Here is an 18,473-nt window from a genome sequence, read left to right as displayed (position 1 = left end):
TTTAATCTTCTGTGAAACCTGGTTTCTTCAGCTCGCCTTTTGCCCCTCCATATCTACCATCTTGTCTTTTTGCATCATGTTCTATGGCAGAGTGGAATAAATCTGAACCAAAAATATTAAATACGGTCAGGTCATTCAGCTTCCAACTGCTAAAAGTACAACAGATGGATCCTCAAAATTGACAACAAACAGTTGTTTCTGAGCTGAAAACAATGGAAACCAGCAAAATCACCTGACTGTAAGAACTGGAGAGCAAACCTGACTGTAACTTGCGAAACTTCTCTTGATCCGAAGCATTTTTCTGTATGTGTCTTCATTCCCATGATGCACCTCATACTTGTGACATTTGGCCTTCAGAAACCTCTTTGGTTTTTTCATAAACATTCATAGCTCGCTTGGCCAGACCGTAATCCTCTTCTAGCTTGGTTTATTGAAGGTATAAGGTCCTGTCAGCATCTGATAGGGCTTGAAAGAAAGATAGGAGAAGTTAGATCTAGCACAAAACGATAGATTACACAAAACAACCTTTTAACCAGAAACAATGCGTCCAAAAGATTGATTAGATTACCATTGAAGCATCATACTCGAACAAACTCTGGCACGCTCCAGCTTTGTCTTACCCATATGTCTTTCACATGAGGATACTTGAATGTCTTGATGCCTCTTTCATACACCTTGAAAGCATCTTCGAAATAGTTATTTTCCTCAAGAAGGAACGTGAGAAAATGTACAAAGAAGACTTCTGTTTTGTTTGAAGAAAACCTTTCTCGAATCCATTTCACAAAGGTCTTCATAGCTCGTCTATATGCACTCTCTCTCTCTCTCTCTCTCTCTCTCTCTCTCTCTCTCTCTCTCTCTCTCTCTCTCTCTCTCTCTCTCTCTCTCTCTCTCTCTCTCTCTCCATCTTCATTCTTACTTTTGCTCCTTTAAAGTAACCATCTCTGCAGAAATAATCCAAGTTGATCATGGAACCAAATACAAACTGATTGGTGAAAAGACGGTTCTTTTAAAAGAAAGAAACCAACTCCCAATAGTTTTCTTGGATCCACCAATTAATGACCCTTGAACACTAATATACCTGAATCTCCCCACTTCGCCGTGATAATATGATTCTCCATAAATCTAACAAAAATGAAGATACATCACATAACTTAGCCACATACATAAAAAACATCTAACAAAAATCAGATGAAACAGAGTGAAGGACATAACCTTTGGATATACAAAGTCATAATTAAATATGACTGATTTTCTGTTGTTGTAAATGATTGGCAGTTGGACCAAGAAACCATTAATCTGTGATAGAACATTATGAAATCGTTAACACATTAATTCATCACGGATTCATAGACACAGCATCATCCAGTTCTGATATGAATTTATAAGCAATTAAATAACTGTGAAGTAGAAAATTAAAAAATACATAAACTGAGAATATGGCTAACCTTTTGTCGGTGAAGAGCAGGTCAAAAACAAAACGTGGTCATGTGAAACAAACATACCATAAAGATCATTGTAAATAATTTAGATTACAGCTACACATAAAAAATAAGAAAGAACAAAAAACAATAAGAACAGAAAAAATCAAAGGAGATTAAGATGTGACCGAAGCCAAGGTTGTATTTGCGGTGAGTGACCCTGTAGTTCTTCGTGAAGAAGCTGCGATAAATCCTTGCATAACTGGATGTGGCTGATTGATAAGAGTAGAAATATAAGAGGTGGAGAAATTGACTGAGTTAAGAAGCTCAGGTGGCTTTTACTTGATTTCGAACATCCGAAAAATCAACCCCGCCTCCTCGGACACTCTGGGAACAACATCTTCAAAGAGAACGGCTGTAGATACGTCGATGGTGGATGTTTTTTTGTAACACATGAACTGATCTTGAGCTCGGTTATATATAGGTGTAGTTTGGATGAAGGTGAAGCGTTTGGATGTCATACGGGAGGAGAAGTTCTACAGAGTTTTGATGGGCAATTTTAATGGAGGAAGCCGTTACACTATTCAATTCAGAATTGAATAATCTGGCTTTGAATCTTTACCTTCATGGTTGCGGTTCAGCTATACGCTTGAAAGGGTTTGGAAACCTCGAGGAAGATGGAGCCGGAGGGTGATGTTTGGGTTGAGTGAGAGAATAATATCATTTATTTACTTAAATGGCCCAACATCTAGCCTGATTATTCGGGCAGTTCAGCTCGACCGTAGAACGCGGTCTCTTCCGGTTGGTTAAAATTAAATGTCGACGTGGAGAGGGATAGAAACTCCCTGATTGGTCCGAATTACTGATCCTACGTGGCACGCTCTCTGCTCACCATATCCGGCTTTTAGTATCGTAGATACTGAACTTTAATTACTGTTGTTTTAATGTATTATGGATATAAATTAATAGTTGATAATATTAATTAAATTATATATTTGCATCTATTTTATTTTATAGTATAATTTTATCTTATTTTAGATAATTTAAAATCATGACTTACCATATTAGTTTATCCAAATATTAATCTTTAGACTTTACAAAACATTAATCATATAAATTTTTATATCTCTTGTGAGGCAACAGTAGATTGTGAAATATCAAACAAAGTCTCACATTGGAAATTAGATAAAGGAAAATCTAATATATAAAGAGATGTCCAATTCTATTAGTACGAAGCCTTTTGGGAAAGAAATCAAAAGTAAAACTATGCGGGTTTGCCTAAGGCCCAAAGTGGACAATATCGTACTAATCGGATAATATAGAGTTGAACACAAGATTTAATAAACCCAACATTGGTATCAGAGCACCAGGTTGACGAAGATCTGCAAGAAAACCAAAATACCATTCAAGTATGAAACGGGCCCTTCAAGTAAGAATAAGGGTGGTTCGGCAGAAACAGTCAAAATGATCATGGAACCTGTAATGATATTCTCAAAGGAAAGAAACACATGAGATGAGTGTGGTCCTTAATTTGAAGGGAAGAATGTGAAATATCAAACAAAATTCCACACTGAAAATTAGACAAAAGAAAGTCTAATATATAAAGAGATGTCCAACTCTATTAGTACGAGACATTTTGAGAAGGAAATCAAAAGTAGAACCATGCGGGCTTGCCTACGTCCCAAAGTGGACAATATCGTACTAATCGGATAATATAGAGTTCGACACAAGATTTAATAAACCCAACATAGATATCATTCATAATCTTACTTTTAGTAAAATCTAGTTCAAAGGATTAGATCAAATGATTGATGCATTTAGTTGGTAAATGCTCGTGAACCAAACTACACGATTCTTTCTATAATGTTTTCTCAAACATATATATATTACCCTTATGTATGCAACATTCGGACAAGTATTTTTGTTCGACTGAAAAATTGAACTCCGTTTTACCATTTTGCTCATGCAAAACAGGGGAAGGATTCAATGAATCAACAAATGAACTAATTCATTTTATTTTATTTAAAGTGGTTGATGCACATCATTAAAATAAAAGGATGATAAATCGTTTGTAATGAATGTTTATGTGCCAGTGTGCCACCGATTAATCAATTATTGGACACCAAATCAGCACCCGAATCCTAACTTTATATTTTTCGTATCACCATGTATCCAAAATGATTAATGTGGATGTACAATTCATGTTTAGTATCCGCATGATTTGTCTACGAACAATAATAGATTATCAAGAATTTCATATCCGTTATATATTAATTGAGAAACATTACAACCTTTAAGTGTAGCCACGTGTCATCACCATAATGAAATTCAGAATCCTTAGAAAATATGTTGGTCCAATTAAGTATATATTATACTTTTCATTAAACTAATCATAAAATTAATTAAAGTGTACAATTACTATTTTCTTTTCTTTCCTTAAATAAAATCTACGGAATTACCAAATATGACTAATATAGATATGAGAAATTAATGATTATAATAATAAAGATTTGATAACAATTTATATCTCATCCATTGTTTTAGTTTAATTTTATATTATTAAAATAAATTAAACAATCAAATTAGCTATAAAATTAAAATATAGATTTTTTCGTATAAGTTATATTTTGAATTTTTAAAAATGACAAAATTACTAAAAATATTAAAATTATTATGTAAAAAATTAATGATCAATGGTTTAGCATCCCCTATATATTAATAGGGAAACATTTAAAAAGTTTAGAACCTGTAGTTAATAATTAAAAATATTTCGTGCTAGGTTATCACGTAACTGAAATGTTAATTTGTTTACGTGGCGACTTGAAAATCAATTGAGAATTTTGTTAGTCTAAAATTAAATTGCTAAAGAATGTTATATTATATAGTATGTCCATTAGGTACCATTCATTTATCAAATTGAAATTTATTATATATTATTTTCATAAATAAAACCTACGGAAGTACCTAATGTGATTATTATATATATAGTAAATAATGATTTTAAATAATGAAGATTTGCTAATAATCTGTATACTTTTATAATTTTTGTTTAATTCTTTATTATTAAAATAAATTACACAATTACATTAATCATATATTAAAAAGTTAGATTTTTTTTGTATATGTTGTATTTTGATTTTTTTTAAACGAGTATAAATTACTAAATCTATTAAAAGCCTCGCATAAACTTTTGTGATCAATGTTTAAATTTTTTATATAATAAGATACAATGATAATAAAATCATATAACCAAATAATTTTATTTTAATAGGTGTTTATGTTAATATATTTCATATCGTATAAATTTAATTATATATCATATACGATAGATAAGATTAATTATTTTGATTTATTTATTCTAAAATGATTGCGAATATACAAGAGCGGTCATTTGATTTATATATGCAAGCCAATTTATTAAATAATAGTAACTGATTTCTTAGTTATTTAATATATAATTATTATTTTATTATTTCATAATATGCACAAAAATATAAAATAAGTAATAAATATAAAATATTTATTTTACATAAGGTGCAGATCTTCACTTAAGTATGTATCTCTTTAATAATTTTGAATCTTAAATATTTTCTAAATCTCAGGCCAAAATAAAATAAAAAAATGAGAATAGACTCAAAAATTAATATTTATATCGAGCAAATAACCAAAATGACACAAAACTGAGAAAACTATTGAAGATAGATAGGATTGACACGTGAACGTAAACTTCTCATAACCATAATTAACTTTTAAATTGCTAAATCATGATATAAAACCGAACTGTCATAGTTTCATTGTAACTAAATAGTAGGCATGAGATTGTTCGACCTAAACGTTAGGTTTTTATGTGATAAATAATTTTTTGACCTAAAATATTTTTAAAAATGAGACCGTTCACTAGTAAACAAATTATGTAGTTAACAAAAAAAATTTACGATATTTAAAAGTCAAAAATATTAATTCGATCAATAATATAAATTTTATTTTCCATACGATATTTCTTAAATAATTTTCATAAAAATTTACCCTGCGCAGGGCGCAGGTCTTATCCTAGTTACTACTAAAATACAAAATTCATTTATTGATTTATTGTTTGTAGAAAGTATATGATGGAACTTGGGATTTCTTCCTAATGTCCATTTCCAGGCTGTGATCATAATTGGAATTTCGAACTAACGACCATTTTAGGTAGACAATAATCATATCCACTGAAAATAATCTTTTCTAACTAAACAGTGTTCATTTTACAAAGCACTAAATGGTCCAGCAGAATAATAAACTTCAAAAGGTAAAATAATTGAACTATACTTTTTGGTTTGTATAATAGAGGTTTTAAACTATGGTCCTTCATAATTTTGTAAGCAAAATATTTCTTTTTCCAATGCTAAATTAAGGTAGTTTAGAAATAGAAAGTTGCCATCAACTTGCAATCTTAAGATAACGGATTCCCTCAAACTCAATGAAATCAATAATCATAATAGTAGATGAAGACTTGAAGTTTGTGCAAAGTGAATGATCCGAAAAATCCAAAAACTGCTATTTAGTTTTTGGCGGATTTGAATATTTGTAAGTAGGCATGGTCTGCAACTCATGTACGACAAAAGAAACAACATCCATGGATGGGTGTTTTTTTGTTTTTTTTTCTATTTTTATGGAACTCGTTTGTGGTTCCCCCTAGTTAATGTGCATGCCACAGATTCATGTCGCTTGTAAAATTTCAACGAGTTTATGCAGTAAAAGATATGAGTTCAAAGCTAATGTAACCGACTTTGATTTGGAAATATAGTTTGCATTTTATCCCAAAAGAAAGTTTTTATGTTGATCTAGTGTATTTTTGTACCGTTTTCATGTATAAAAGCTTTGCAATCCTTTAAACTGTTCCTATTGTGAAAAAATATCTTGTGAACTATTATTTTCCTAAATATAGACAAAACATGAACTGTTTTTTCTCCTGTTATCGTTTTTTTTTTTGTTAAAGGGCATCCTGTTATCGTATTTTACACTGTAGAAAGTGTAAATACGTATGCGTTTGCTAGTTAAGATGTTAAGTTCGTCAGGTTATAACAAAAAGAAAATACAACATTTTTGTTTGTTTTTTTTCTTTTTTTTTTTTGTTTGGTTTTGTTTGAACATGACCTTAAGATTGCCAACAATCTTAACAAATATAATGCATGGCATATAATATCTGAGATTTCACCATCACAGACATAATTTTATTGACAACCCATTTCTTAATCAATGGATTTTAGTGTCTAAACCATTTACTAAAAGTTCACATGTCTAAGAAACTACTAAATGACAAAACAACAGATTAACAAAGATTGTGCATACGAAAATACCATTTCCTTAAACCTTAACATGCACATAAAAGAATCTACATTTACTAATACATAGGTTACATACAACATCATTCTTTTCTCTCTTTTTTTACAGCATAATAGATTAACAAAGATCTTTTGCATATGAGAAAACATTTCATTAACCTCAATTGTACGTAGAAGAATCTACATGTGCTGATACATAGATACATACAACATCATTATCTATATTTTCTCTATTTACATTTACATTTCAAAAAAGCCCAAACCGACAAGGTAATTAGAAAGTCAAAGACCCTCGAATGCAAACCGACAAAACAAACAAAACAAAACAGAGTTCTTGACTACAAGAAGATTCTTGAAAATTGATTATGGTGTTTAGGATCTTGAACAATTTGTCTAGATTTGATTTCCTCAGCGCAACGTAATGCCTTCTCGATCTGATAGCCTCCTCCAATACTTACTTCTCTCTCAAGATGACAGCAGTAACTCTCGAACACACTCACATTCACATGCAACTTAAACCCCATCAAGAACAAGAACTCCAGTTCCAAGTTGTTCAAGTCTTCTGTCTCTAATCCTCCTACTTTCGCAAAGTATGAGTTTTTGTAGTTCCTGTAAGAAACAAAGGCAAAGAAAAATGAGTCAATTAACTTGAATTTATTTTCCAAGAAAGCAGAGGAATATAACTTCAACATTCTTTAATTAACTTACATGTCTTCAACGTATTTGGAAGCGACCATGATGGTTGTGATGAGGAGACGATGTACATTAGTGAGACTGATTCTAAAACCTTGATTACTCTGACAGAACCGGTCAATGTAGACATAAGCCACGACGTAAACCGATGGACCGGCTTTAGTATACCGGAAAATCCTCTCTAAATAGGATTGGATCGTCATGTCAGGAATCTCTAGGCAATCGAAGACACGTGTCTTACCAAAGCCACCGTAGCTCCGGCTGATCCTCTCGTTCCGAGCTAACGTTCGTTCAATGAGAGACGAGAGAACAGAGATCACGAGTGGTGTGCTCGAACCGTCTTGGTAAGAGTATGAATAAAGGTCTGACCGGAGCTTCCTTGGAGATATCGCCAGAGTATTCGAAGATGCCATTAATCAAGAAATGTGTATTTCTTGTCGTCTAGTTAAGTTTCTTTTCTTTTCTTTGGTGAAGAAAATGATAAAGGGAAAGGGTTTTAAGTGGCTCTTTATATACAGTTAGCTCGAGAAGATGGAAGAGAGTAGCTTTCATATAGTAGGGCAACTTCCTCTCCTCTTCTTTTTATAAAAAATAAATAAATATTTTTGAAAATAAGAATTTGTAATTACTAGTGTGTACTGAATATTTAATAGTATTAAAATGTAGCTCGTGCGACTACGAAAGTTCAGGTTTTATTTTCTGAATCGTAACTATCTACCAGATTTGAATCACTTTCGTCCAGATAACGCAATTTAATTCCCATCCACTATAACAAAATAACGGTTTATCTTTTTAAATATAAGAATCTAGCTAATAGAAAAATGTATTTGTTGTTATTTCTGATACTATATATTTTTCGCTAAACCTACTGTAGTGAGCGTTTATATAAAAACCTACATGATTTTATATAAATTCCTGTAGAATTTTCTTCGTGATTTCTTTATATAAGTAATTGTTCAATATATTGAGATAGTGAGTGAGAAGGTACACTAAATCTACATGATTTTTACAATATGGAATTTTATCGAAAAGAGAATCGACATGGGTTTTTGGAGTCATATGGAAGCTGGAGAGAAGTTACTAAAACAAGTAATTATTTATTTTACAAGCTGCAAAAAACAAATGTGTAAGTGCAACAGCTAGGCTTTTGTTTTTTTATCCATATTTTATTAACATAATATTATTAAATCAACTGCTATTAATGAACCAGCTTCAAAGTACTTTAAGCAAATATTATACAAAGATTAAAATAGAACTTAGAGGAATCTATAACTATAATTAAACAGGGGGGGGGGGAGAGAGTACTCCGCCGACAGTCTGTAGAAGACGGTGGAGAGAGACGTCAACTCAACATTGGTGAGACTCTCTGGTGGAGCCGGAAGTTTTTGAGTAGGGGCCTGCCTACTCATGTTAGTGTTTTTAACAAGTGGTTCTAACGCGTGTACTGTTTGGAAACACGTGTGACTTTCATCAACGTCGACGTCGCGAGCTTCCAAAGACCACAAGACGACTCACACGTATGGACGTTAACTCAAAGACAACGCATAACCATTTTTTCTGGTGGAATCACGCAACATTTCTGTATTTTTCAATGATATATACTTCGTGTGATGCAACTAGAATATGTCGTAAAACTGGTTCTTGAATCTTGATATATCTAAGATGAAACATTCGTGCTAATCTCTAAATTTTAAAGAATTCTTATACATAAATCACATGATTTTAAATTGTCAAAACATATATTATAATTAACCTAAAAATATCTATGAGTTTCTAAATCTTACGTAGTATATGGTTCTTTTCTTTAATTTAGCACACCAAAACACATTTCGAGGTAAATCCAACTTTAAATCTCTAAATTTTAAAGAATTCTTATACATAAATCACATGATTTTTAAATTGTCAAAACATATATTATAAATTAACCTAAAAATATCTATGAGTTTCTAAATCTTACGTAGTATATGGTTCTTTTCTTTAATTTAGCACACCAAAACACATTTCGAGGTAAATCCAACTTTTAATGTAACCCGTTTGGTAATATTTTTAGAAATAATTTGCTATATTAAAATGTATTTTTAAACTTTGAATAAAAATAATAATCTCTTATCTATTTACTAGTTTATTTTCTTACAAGGCGTCATGATCATGAATACGAATGTTAATAATACAAGTGTGTTGTCGCTATATATCTTCTTGCTATACCAAACGCAATAAATATGAAACCATTCAAATCTTTCATCCTTCTCAAATATCTGATCGACAACTGCAACTCGAATTAAAAGAAAGTACGAGTTCTTGATCCAGGGTACATGCCAGCATAGTAGAAATTATACCTGACCGATGATCTGTTTATTTCCATGTGGTAAATAATAAACTATATACTAAAATAGATGAAAGTGGAGGGACAACCAAAATAAAGTACAAGTAATAAATTGAGATACCCGAAACGAAGCTACCGCCACCGCACGAATACGTTTTATAATAAATGCAAAATGAAGGGGACCCGATTTGATTTTCCTTACACCAAAATATCATCTCGTCAAAACTATTTACCATGTCATCATTAGGGATTCGATCCGAGATTCGATCCAGATCCGATCCGAACATTCGGATATCCGGAGGGACCGAATCCGGATCCGGATAGTAAAATGTTGGATCCGTCAAATCCGGATCCGGATATCTTAATTTTTTTAGTCCGGATATCCGGATATCTGGATCCGTAAGTTTTATTAATAACTATTTCCAAAATAGTAATATATATATATATATATAAATTAATTTTATTTAATATATTTTTCATTTCTATAATAGTATATATAAATTTCATGTAAATTTTGTAATATTATACATAGAAATAATTAAAAACATTATATATTTTTTTATTTTTAAATTATTGTTAATATTTTATATATATTAATATTATTTTATTTTAAAGATCCAAATCCGGATTCGGATATCCGCCGGATATTACAATTTTTAGAAGGATATCCGAAATCTGGATCCGGATAAGGATAGTAAAATTATGGATCCGTCGGATAAGGATTCGGATATCTTAAAATTGTCTGGATACCCAATCTGTCTCATGCCTAGTCATCATTGTCTTTTTCAATTATTTTTCTTATTTAGTTATGTCTTCCCCACCTTTATTTATTAGATTTAACATCATATATTTTTCTTGATTTATATTCACATCAATGATATATCATTGTCATTTTAAAAGGAAGATATACACTATACAGTGTAGTCATTATCGATCTAAGAAATGAATATGTTATACGCTCCACTCAGTAATCAACGAAACTAGTATTTTAATACCCTTTCCGTTCCAAAATAATATATATTTTAGAATTTCCGTACTTTTTAATAAAACATATTAAAATGTAGTTATAAATTCATAGTTTTATGTAATTTTGTATTTCGTATATTTTTAAACCAATAAGATATTACAAAATGCAATTAATACTTTTAAATTTCATAATTTTTTATTATTAGTCGATAAAAATGTAATGAAAATATAAAAAATATATTTTTTGTAACAATTTTTTTTTTCTCTAAAATATACATTTTTAAAAAAAAACGGAAGGAGCATGTGTTTTTCACATGAAGATCGAGTGGAATTATTTGGTTGATAAAATATTATGGTCCATCTTTTTTTAGAACTAAGGTCCATTTTGTTGTTGTCAGCAATACAATTATACACACCAAAACTGAATCTATATAGTAGCACAACGTGTAACGACTATACAATGCAAAATACTTAAATGCTATGGTAAACTATGTTTTGAAAAATAGTAGCCTAAATGTATATATTATTTTCCATACTTACTTTGTTTTAAATTTAACCAGTTGTGGTTCTGGTTTTCATTAAGCATTCACTATTCGATCATGATTCTTTACTATAAAATAAAACAAGCGCCATTGCTTTATGATGTACATACACTGAATCACTGATTGACTGGATCTTATTTATAAAATTTAGATTTTATGAATATATATGGCACTGATTGACTGGAAACACATTTATGAAATTTAGATTTTGGAGTCGATCGATATGTACGAAGGTTAAAGAAAGTACTACAGTATTTGTCGACGCTGGCCGTACACAAATTGTCAGGCTCCATAACTTATGCCCGATAGATATGTATCATGACACTCTCTGATTAACATATCTGTCTCCATCTCGAGATTCGTGTTCGAGATCTATAAGATGAATTTGCTTTTAATGTCTACGTACGTACGTACGAAACTTCTTTCATCATTCATATTCTTTACTCGGTGTTCTCCGCTCCCGTAGTTACTAACGTAAATCAAATATTGTAGCACTCAACTTGTGATTATTTTTTACGTACTGCATAGACAAAACGAAAAGACATTTGGAATTATAATCAACAAATTAAAACATATTGAGCCGATAATGGAGGTCGTACTGGCCCTAATTCAGTATTGCTGCATATATTAATTTATTTTTATTTTATGTTATATGGATCTGATCGTATCCCATGATTTATGGAATCGAAAAGTCATGAACATCAAATTCGCCTGTGAAAATCAGACATTTCGTTTCAGGTATCTTATCATATGACCTACCAATAGAAGTAAATGATTACACAATAGTTGTGTATATTTATTATCTGTACGCAGGAAGGATTGTGGGAAGAAATATACATGTCCGAGTGCGCTGATAGGCTTTCGTTTGGGCTTTTATGGGCCTACAGTTTGGGCTTACGCTGGTTATATCCAAACTCCACCACGGGAGCACTTACGCTGAGGTGGCGATATTTAATTGGCTAATACCTTATGATGTGCGTGGCGAGAGTAACGCGTTCTTATAAAAACGGGAAGAGTCGGGTCAAACTCATAAAAGATCCGAACATCTCTGCGTCGTCTCGTTATCGTTATCGTTAAGGCGAATCAGGTTAGTTTTTTTTATTTGAATTAGATGCTGCGATTGTGTGATTCAATGGTATCGTTGTTGAGGAATCCGTAGATCTGTTGTTGAGCTAGATGAGAGTGTAGATCTGATTATGTGATCTCTCGATGTTGAAAACCAGAATCGCGTTTGATCATCGATTTACGATCTGATACGGTTTCATGTTGCCTTGACGTATCTGAGAAATGTAGTGTAGAATCTCGCTATGTTGGTTACAAATGTTGAATCCGAACGCCACGTGTTGAGAATTTTGCAGTGATCATCTTAATTTCGCCTCGAGTCTTTTACTAGTTTCATTGATTCGCTGTGTTTGAACTCATCTTATTAGCTAATTAATTTGATGATTATATTAAAGTTTTAACGCACATGTTTCAGTTAGTTAAAGAAGAGAAGGATGGTGGGAAGTGGAGCTCCGCAGAGAGGAAGTGCAGCTGCAGCTGCTAGCATGCGTAGGAGGAAGCCTAGCGGAAGTGGAAGTGGAGGAGGAGCCTCTGGTGGTGGTGGTGCGGCAGGATCCATGCTTCAGTTCTACACGGATGACGCACCGGGTCTCAAGATCTCCCCCAATGTTGTCCTTGTTATGAGCATTGGTTTCATTGCTTTTGTCGCTGTCCTTCATGTCATGGGCAAGCTCTACTTTGTCAAGTGATGAGACTAGAGAGAGCTGATAGAGAGCTTGAAACTTCACATAATAGGTGCAAGACAAGAAAAGTTGCTGCTAGTGATCAGTATTAGACAGTGGTTCCAACTCGTCTGTTTATTTTTGTGACTATCTTTATAAAAATTTCAGTTTTGATTTTCTGCATAGTATTTAAGATATAATTATGCAAGTATTCATGTTCACATGAACTAAATTTAAAAATTGCCATGCAAAGCCAAACAATCGTAATCAAATCCACACTATCTATTCTCTATGCCATTTGAGTGAGTTTGATCATCCTCTCAAGAAATCGAGTGTTTTAGCTCTCCGTTCCTAAAAGATCCATATTCCAGAGAAAACTTTTGTTTCAAAAAGATGCATATTTTATATTTCTAATGCAATTTTTGTCAACTAATAATAAGAAATTGTGAAGTGCAAGAACATTAATTGCATTTGTTAAAATCTTATTGATTTAAAAATATAGGAAATATAAAATTACAAAAAATTATGCATTTACAGCTAAATTTTAATATGTTTTATTAAAAAGTGTAAAAATTCTAAAACATGAATGTTTTAAGAACGGAGGGAGTATCCTATAGAAAATCAGTCGGTGTTAACTATGGTTGGGATGCCCTTGTTTTTCTTTCGGATCATATATGTTTCGGTTTTGGTATGCAGAGAGTGTAAACGTTGCTGCATCTCATCCTCTAGTAACGACCACTTTACTTTAGCTCAGGTTTATATCATCCATAAATTATCAGGATATTGGATATGTACCAACACGAATATAAATGTTAATTATCTCTATCCTCAGACAAGCAGGCAAACATATACGCAGTGTGGTCGGTGTTGGGATTTATTAAATCCATGTACAACTCTATATTGTTTGATTAGTACGATATTGTCCACTTTGGGCCTAATTGGCTGGCCAGCATGGTTTTACTTTTGGTTTACTTCCCAAAAGGTCTCGTACTATTAGAGTTGGACATCTCTTTATATATTAGACACTTCTTGTCTAATTCTCCAATGTGGGACTTAGTTTGGAAAAGAGACTAAGGTTTACAAGTTAAAGAAGGCACTATATGGTCTGCGACAAGCCCCGAGGGCATGGTGAGAAGCTTGCAATATTGCACGAGTTATACTTCAAGCGTTGTCTTAACAAACCATCTTTGTATCGAAAGGAAGAACAAGGTCATCTCCTGATCGTAGCGGTATACGTGGATGACCTGCTCGTGACAGGTTCAAACATAGAAATGATAGTCGGTTATAAGAAAGATATGGCAGCAAAGTTTGATATGTCTAATCTTGGCAAATTGAGCTATTACCTTGGGATAGAAGTTACGCAGAGAGAAGGGAGTATTGTGTTAAGTCAAGAGAAGTACGCAGAAAAGATCATTGAAGAAGCTGGTTTGAAAGAATGCAACGCAGTACACATACCTATGGATGCTAGTCTGAAGCTATGCAAGGCAGAAGAAGAAGTAAGCGTTGATGAGATGGATTACCGGAGGAACATTGGATGCTTGCGTTACTTAATACACACGAGACTTGATCTTGCGTGCAGCGTTGGCGTTCTAAGCAGGTATATGCATAACCCGAAGGAGTATCATAAAGCTGCGTTGAAGCAAGTGTTACGTTACCTAAAAGGCACCCTATCATACGGACTCAAGTTTGATGTCGGCTCGCAAGAAGGTCTGATCGGGTACAGTGATAGCAGCTATAACGTTGATCCTGATGATGGGAAGAGTACCACATGTCATATCTTTTATCTCGGTGGGAATCCCATCACCTGGTGTTCTCAAAAAAGGGAAATAGTTGCCTTATCCTCATGTGAAGCCAAGTTTATGGCTGCAACAGAAGCGTCCAAGCAAGAAATATGGTTGAAGGATCTTCTTGGCGAGGTGTTCGGGCGTGTAAGTGATAAAGTAGTGATGCGAATCGATAACAAATCTGCAATAGCTTTGTCCAAGAATCCAGTATTCCATCGGCGTAGTAAGCACATTCACACAAGGTTCCATTTTATAAGAGAATGCGTCGAAAAGGGTTTGGTAAGCGTGGAGCATGTTGCCGGGGTGAAACAAAAGGCGGATATACTCACTAAAGTACTTGGAAGAATTAGGTTTAAGGAGATGAGAGACTTGATCGGGATTCAAGATGTGTCTAGAGGAGATTACAAGTTTGAGGGGGAGAATGTTGATTCAAACTTGAAGTAGCTTGAAAGACAAGCAATAACTTCCTAATGAGTTATGGAAAAGGAAGTTAGTTATATTTGAGAGTTATCTATTAGAATGTGTTTCCTAATGAGTTTAGGATATTGAGAGTTATATATAAAGGGTACTAATGTGTAGCATGACCTAAGAGTGTGTGAGAAGCTTTAGTTTTGAGATATTTTCTAAAGCATTGTGTGAGATCATTAATAAGAGTTTGAGTTTGAGATAAGAGTTTGATTCAGTAGTCGGCTCGGCCTATAAGATTGAAAATCAAGCCGCAGGTATGTTTTGTTATTCTGTCTTACACTTCGGTAGATAGTTGGTTAAAAAGATATATGCATAGATAAACAGAACGTTATCTAATTATACCACCGTTGATTTGTATATACAGGTTTGAAAGATGTACTTAAAGAATTTCCCACAAGAGAAGCTTCTCGATTTAGTTCTCAAGTAAGTATATACTCGTCTCTTTGCTCTTCTATGTTAGAATGTTGGAGCTGAACTAGTTTAGAATAAGAAGTAACCAACAGTATTGTTATAGTATTGTGTAATTGAATTATCTGCCTTGTTCAACCTCAAATATCGAACCGTGCTTCGGCAATAAAGCAAGAGAGAAACCCTTTTGACAAAGGAAGTGAACAAGATTAGCAACTATTGTATCTCCCTATGAGGAAAATCAAACCCCATTTTCTAGTTACGAATTTGATTTAAGACTATAATTGTTTTGTTTAGTGTTAAAGGCAAAAGATGTAATATCTTGTTTTTTTTGTTTGTTTCAAGGGTTTTGGTTCTTTAGTAGCAATACAAGATAATTATGATATCATACCACCATGAGGGTGTCTATAACCCAAGTTTCGGTTCTATTGAAGATTAAGACCGGTTATACTTATATGAACATTAGATTCTTGGTTATGTACTTAGTCAGTTTCCTTTAGCTAATTTTGGTTATCTATTGGGGTTTAGTTTGGTCTAATGTAACAAACTTCATCTTCAACTCTCAAGCTTAATCTGTTTTTCGTAATATGGTATCAGTGCTATCATCAAAGTCGAATGTCCATTAATCTTCTTATAACCGATCTTGATCTTCAATTTTTGAATCTTAATTTAATCTTCATATAACCGGATATAACCGGTCTTGAGCTGCATTTTTTTTTATTGATCTTCAATAGGTTCATTTTTTGTTTCTTATGAAAGAGTCGTCAAACTAAAGAAAAATCTGAGACAACCAGCTTAGTTAAAGAAAACAGAACATGTGTCTAGTAGATTCACTAAACGGGGACCAAGCCTCCATGGTTTTTCTTCTGGTTTGTATCTAAACAAGTCTGGTCGAAACGTAAAGTCGCAAAAAGGGTGCAAGTGGATAATATATTTAAACTCTGACAGCTGACGTCGTTTAGTATAAGCAAGAATTAATGTAGCCTTTCCTAATTCATAAATGATTTACTCATTTGTAATTGCTTTTTACTTGTTAACGATTTGTTATTTGTTTTCTCAAGAAAAACAAGGCTTAAATAAATAACGTAGAAGAAAAGCTAAAAATAAAGTTTAAAATTGGTAATAATTAACAATTTAATGGGGTTGAGTTTAGCAGAGTTTGATTTTTAACTAGTTTTACGCTCCCGTTGCTCGTCCGTCACGTGATAAACGCCGCTATGATCGCAAAACGTCATCATCACGTGACTCCCCCCAAACCCAACCCCCAAGAAGAACAAAAAAAAAAAGAAGTGACGTCTGACTAAAACGGAGGAATGTGGTGGTGGTGGTGGTGAAGTTGGACATGCTGTGGCTGTCTCATAACCTCCTTCTGCCGTCTAAGCTCCATCACCTTCCGGTGAGAGTTGGAATGCTGAGTCAAAACGAAAGTAGGACTCGAAGCCGGTCTATATTCCGGTACAAGCCTACCGGATTTAAACCGGACTCCACATGCGTTACACAGCGTCTTAGGCCCGAGTGGACCGGTCCTCCACTGTGGCGTCTTATCCGATGCACAGTGAGTGCATCTCCTCATCCCCCCTTCCGCCGTCTCCGTTGTGGACTGATAGTTTCTTCCTCCTCCGCCGGAGTGTTCTTTTTTAGGCTTGAGTTTCCCGGCGACATGAACCTGCTGGTCGGATTCGGACATAGGTGCCCATGTTCCAGCGTAAGCAGCTGGAACTCTCGATCGTTTGCTTCTTGGTTTGCCGGGAAACGAGGTCTCAGTTTTGACGGTAGTCATGGTTCCTCCCAATGGGTTCGCCGGAAAATCAGCAAAGGAGTCGTCGACGAACTGCGAGAGCCACTCAAGGTGAGCAGCATCGTCACTCTACAAAAAAACAAGAAAACCAAAAAAAGTTAAAATAAAAGAAAATCAAGAAAGTCTAAATGAAGAGGAGAGAACATACGGGAACGCATATGTCGTGGAGGAAGGAATGATCGGCGGAGGAAGGGTGGTGGTGGTGGAAGTTAGGGTTCTGAGGAGGAGGGAAGGAGGAGGAGGAAGTAGCGGCGGTGGAAGTGGAGGAAGAGGCGGAGAAGATGTCTTCATTGGAGAAATCAAGAAGGTCATCGACTCGAAGTAAGTCTGGTGATGATAAGCCATAGAGGTCCATTGTTTAGTTAGGATGGTTGATGGAAGGCTCTCTTACAAACTCTGACTCTGTCTCTTTCTCACTCTTTGTACAGGACTGGTTAGAGTCTTTAATAGGAGGATATAACGAGAGAGAGAGAAGAGAGGAGAAGAGGGCAAGAGAACGTGCAGAGAGAGTGACCATGCACCGTGAGTGACCGACTCAAACTATTCACTACTCTCATTTTTTCTTTAAAAAAAGTATTTATCATCCAAAGCAAAACAAAGAAACAAAAATGAGTAAACTATGCATTATGGGATTTTTTTTCTTGAATTATAAATGGGATTATTGTGTCGTGAACAAGAGCAAATCAAACACTAATAAAAAATAAAGTAAAAACAAAATTGTGATTGGTAACTTAAAAGTAAAATGAAGTAAAAAATGGTGAAAAGGAAAAAAAATAAATGGTGAAAAATGAAAAAGAATGTGGAGTAAATGAAATTACTCTAATAAAATCTAGAGTAAAAATGAGTGTGCATTTCTCTCTTATTCAATAGGAGTAGTATCTAGTGTAAACTTTCAAAATTAGTATTTATTTGATTGGTAAAATTTCAGTGAAATATTGAGTAAATTAAAGTTTATAATAATTTTTTACTCTATAACCAACCAGTCACAACTTTAGAAAGAAAACATAGCCGAAACAAAATCGAAA

General features: G+C 33.5%; 4 protein-coding genes and 1 long non-coding RNA gene across 5 annotated transcripts; 3 read left to right on the top strand and 2 right to left on the bottom strand.

Moving 5' to 3' along the window:
• Positions 1-6,872: 6,872 nt before the first annotated feature.
• LOC111213323 (cyclin-U2-1) lies at positions 6,873-7,951 on the bottom strand. The gene is made up of 2 exons (XM_022715048.2): positions 7,451-7,951; positions 6,873-7,351 (listed from the first exon to the last, which is right to left on the bottom strand). Exons 1-2 carry the CDS (start codon positions 7,846-7,848, stop codon positions 7,081-7,083), a joined length of 669 nt encoding a protein of 222 aa, XP_022570769.1. The 5' UTR covers positions 7,849-7,951; the 3' UTR covers positions 6,873-7,080.
• A 4,792-nt stretch (positions 7,952-12,743) lies between these two features.
• Positions 12,744-13,166, top strand: LOC125585050 (protein transport protein Sec61 subunit beta-like). The gene has a single exon (XM_048753389.1). The coding sequence runs from the start codon at positions 12,763-12,765 to the stop codon at positions 13,015-13,017; it is 255 nt and encodes an 84-aa protein (XP_048609346.1). The 5' UTR covers positions 12,744-12,762; the 3' UTR covers positions 13,018-13,166.
• Positions 13,167-14,090: 924 nt separating this feature from the next.
• Positions 14,091-14,820, top strand: LOC125585744 (uncharacterized mitochondrial protein AtMg00810-like). Its single transcript, XM_048755387.1, has 2 exons — positions 14,091-14,751; positions 14,813-14,820. The coding sequence occupies exons 1-2, from the start codon at positions 14,091-14,093 to the stop codon at positions 14,818-14,820; spliced, it is 669 nt and encodes a 222-aa protein (XP_048611344.1).
• A 205-nt stretch (positions 14,821-15,025) lies between these two features.
• LOC125585049 lies at positions 15,026-16,939 on the top strand. The gene is made up of 2 exons (XR_007321905.1): positions 15,026-15,496; positions 15,607-16,939. It is a non-coding gene; the product is annotated as an uncharacterized LOC125585049 (long non-coding RNA).
• LOC106369513 (GATA transcription factor 2-like) lies at positions 16,755-17,994 on the bottom strand. Its single transcript, XM_022700398.2, has 2 exons — positions 17,597-17,994; positions 16,755-17,517 (listed from the first exon to the last, which is right to left on the bottom strand). The coding sequence occupies exons 1-2, from the start codon at positions 17,801-17,803 to the stop codon at positions 16,951-16,953; spliced, it is 774 nt and encodes a 257-aa protein (XP_022556119.2). The 5' UTR covers positions 17,804-17,994; the 3' UTR covers positions 16,755-16,950.
• Between the last annotated feature and the right edge of the window lie 479 nt (positions 17,995-18,473).

Source organism: Brassica napus, chromosome C4 (assembly GCF_020379485.1).
Source record: "Brassica napus cultivar Da-Ae chromosome C4, Da-Ae, whole genome shotgun sequence".
Taxonomy (NCBI): Eukaryota; Viridiplantae; Streptophyta; class Magnoliopsida; order Brassicales; family Brassicaceae; genus Brassica; species Brassica napus.
Note: the sequence above shows the minus strand (reverse complement) of the source record. Positions and strands in the feature narration are given on the sequence as shown.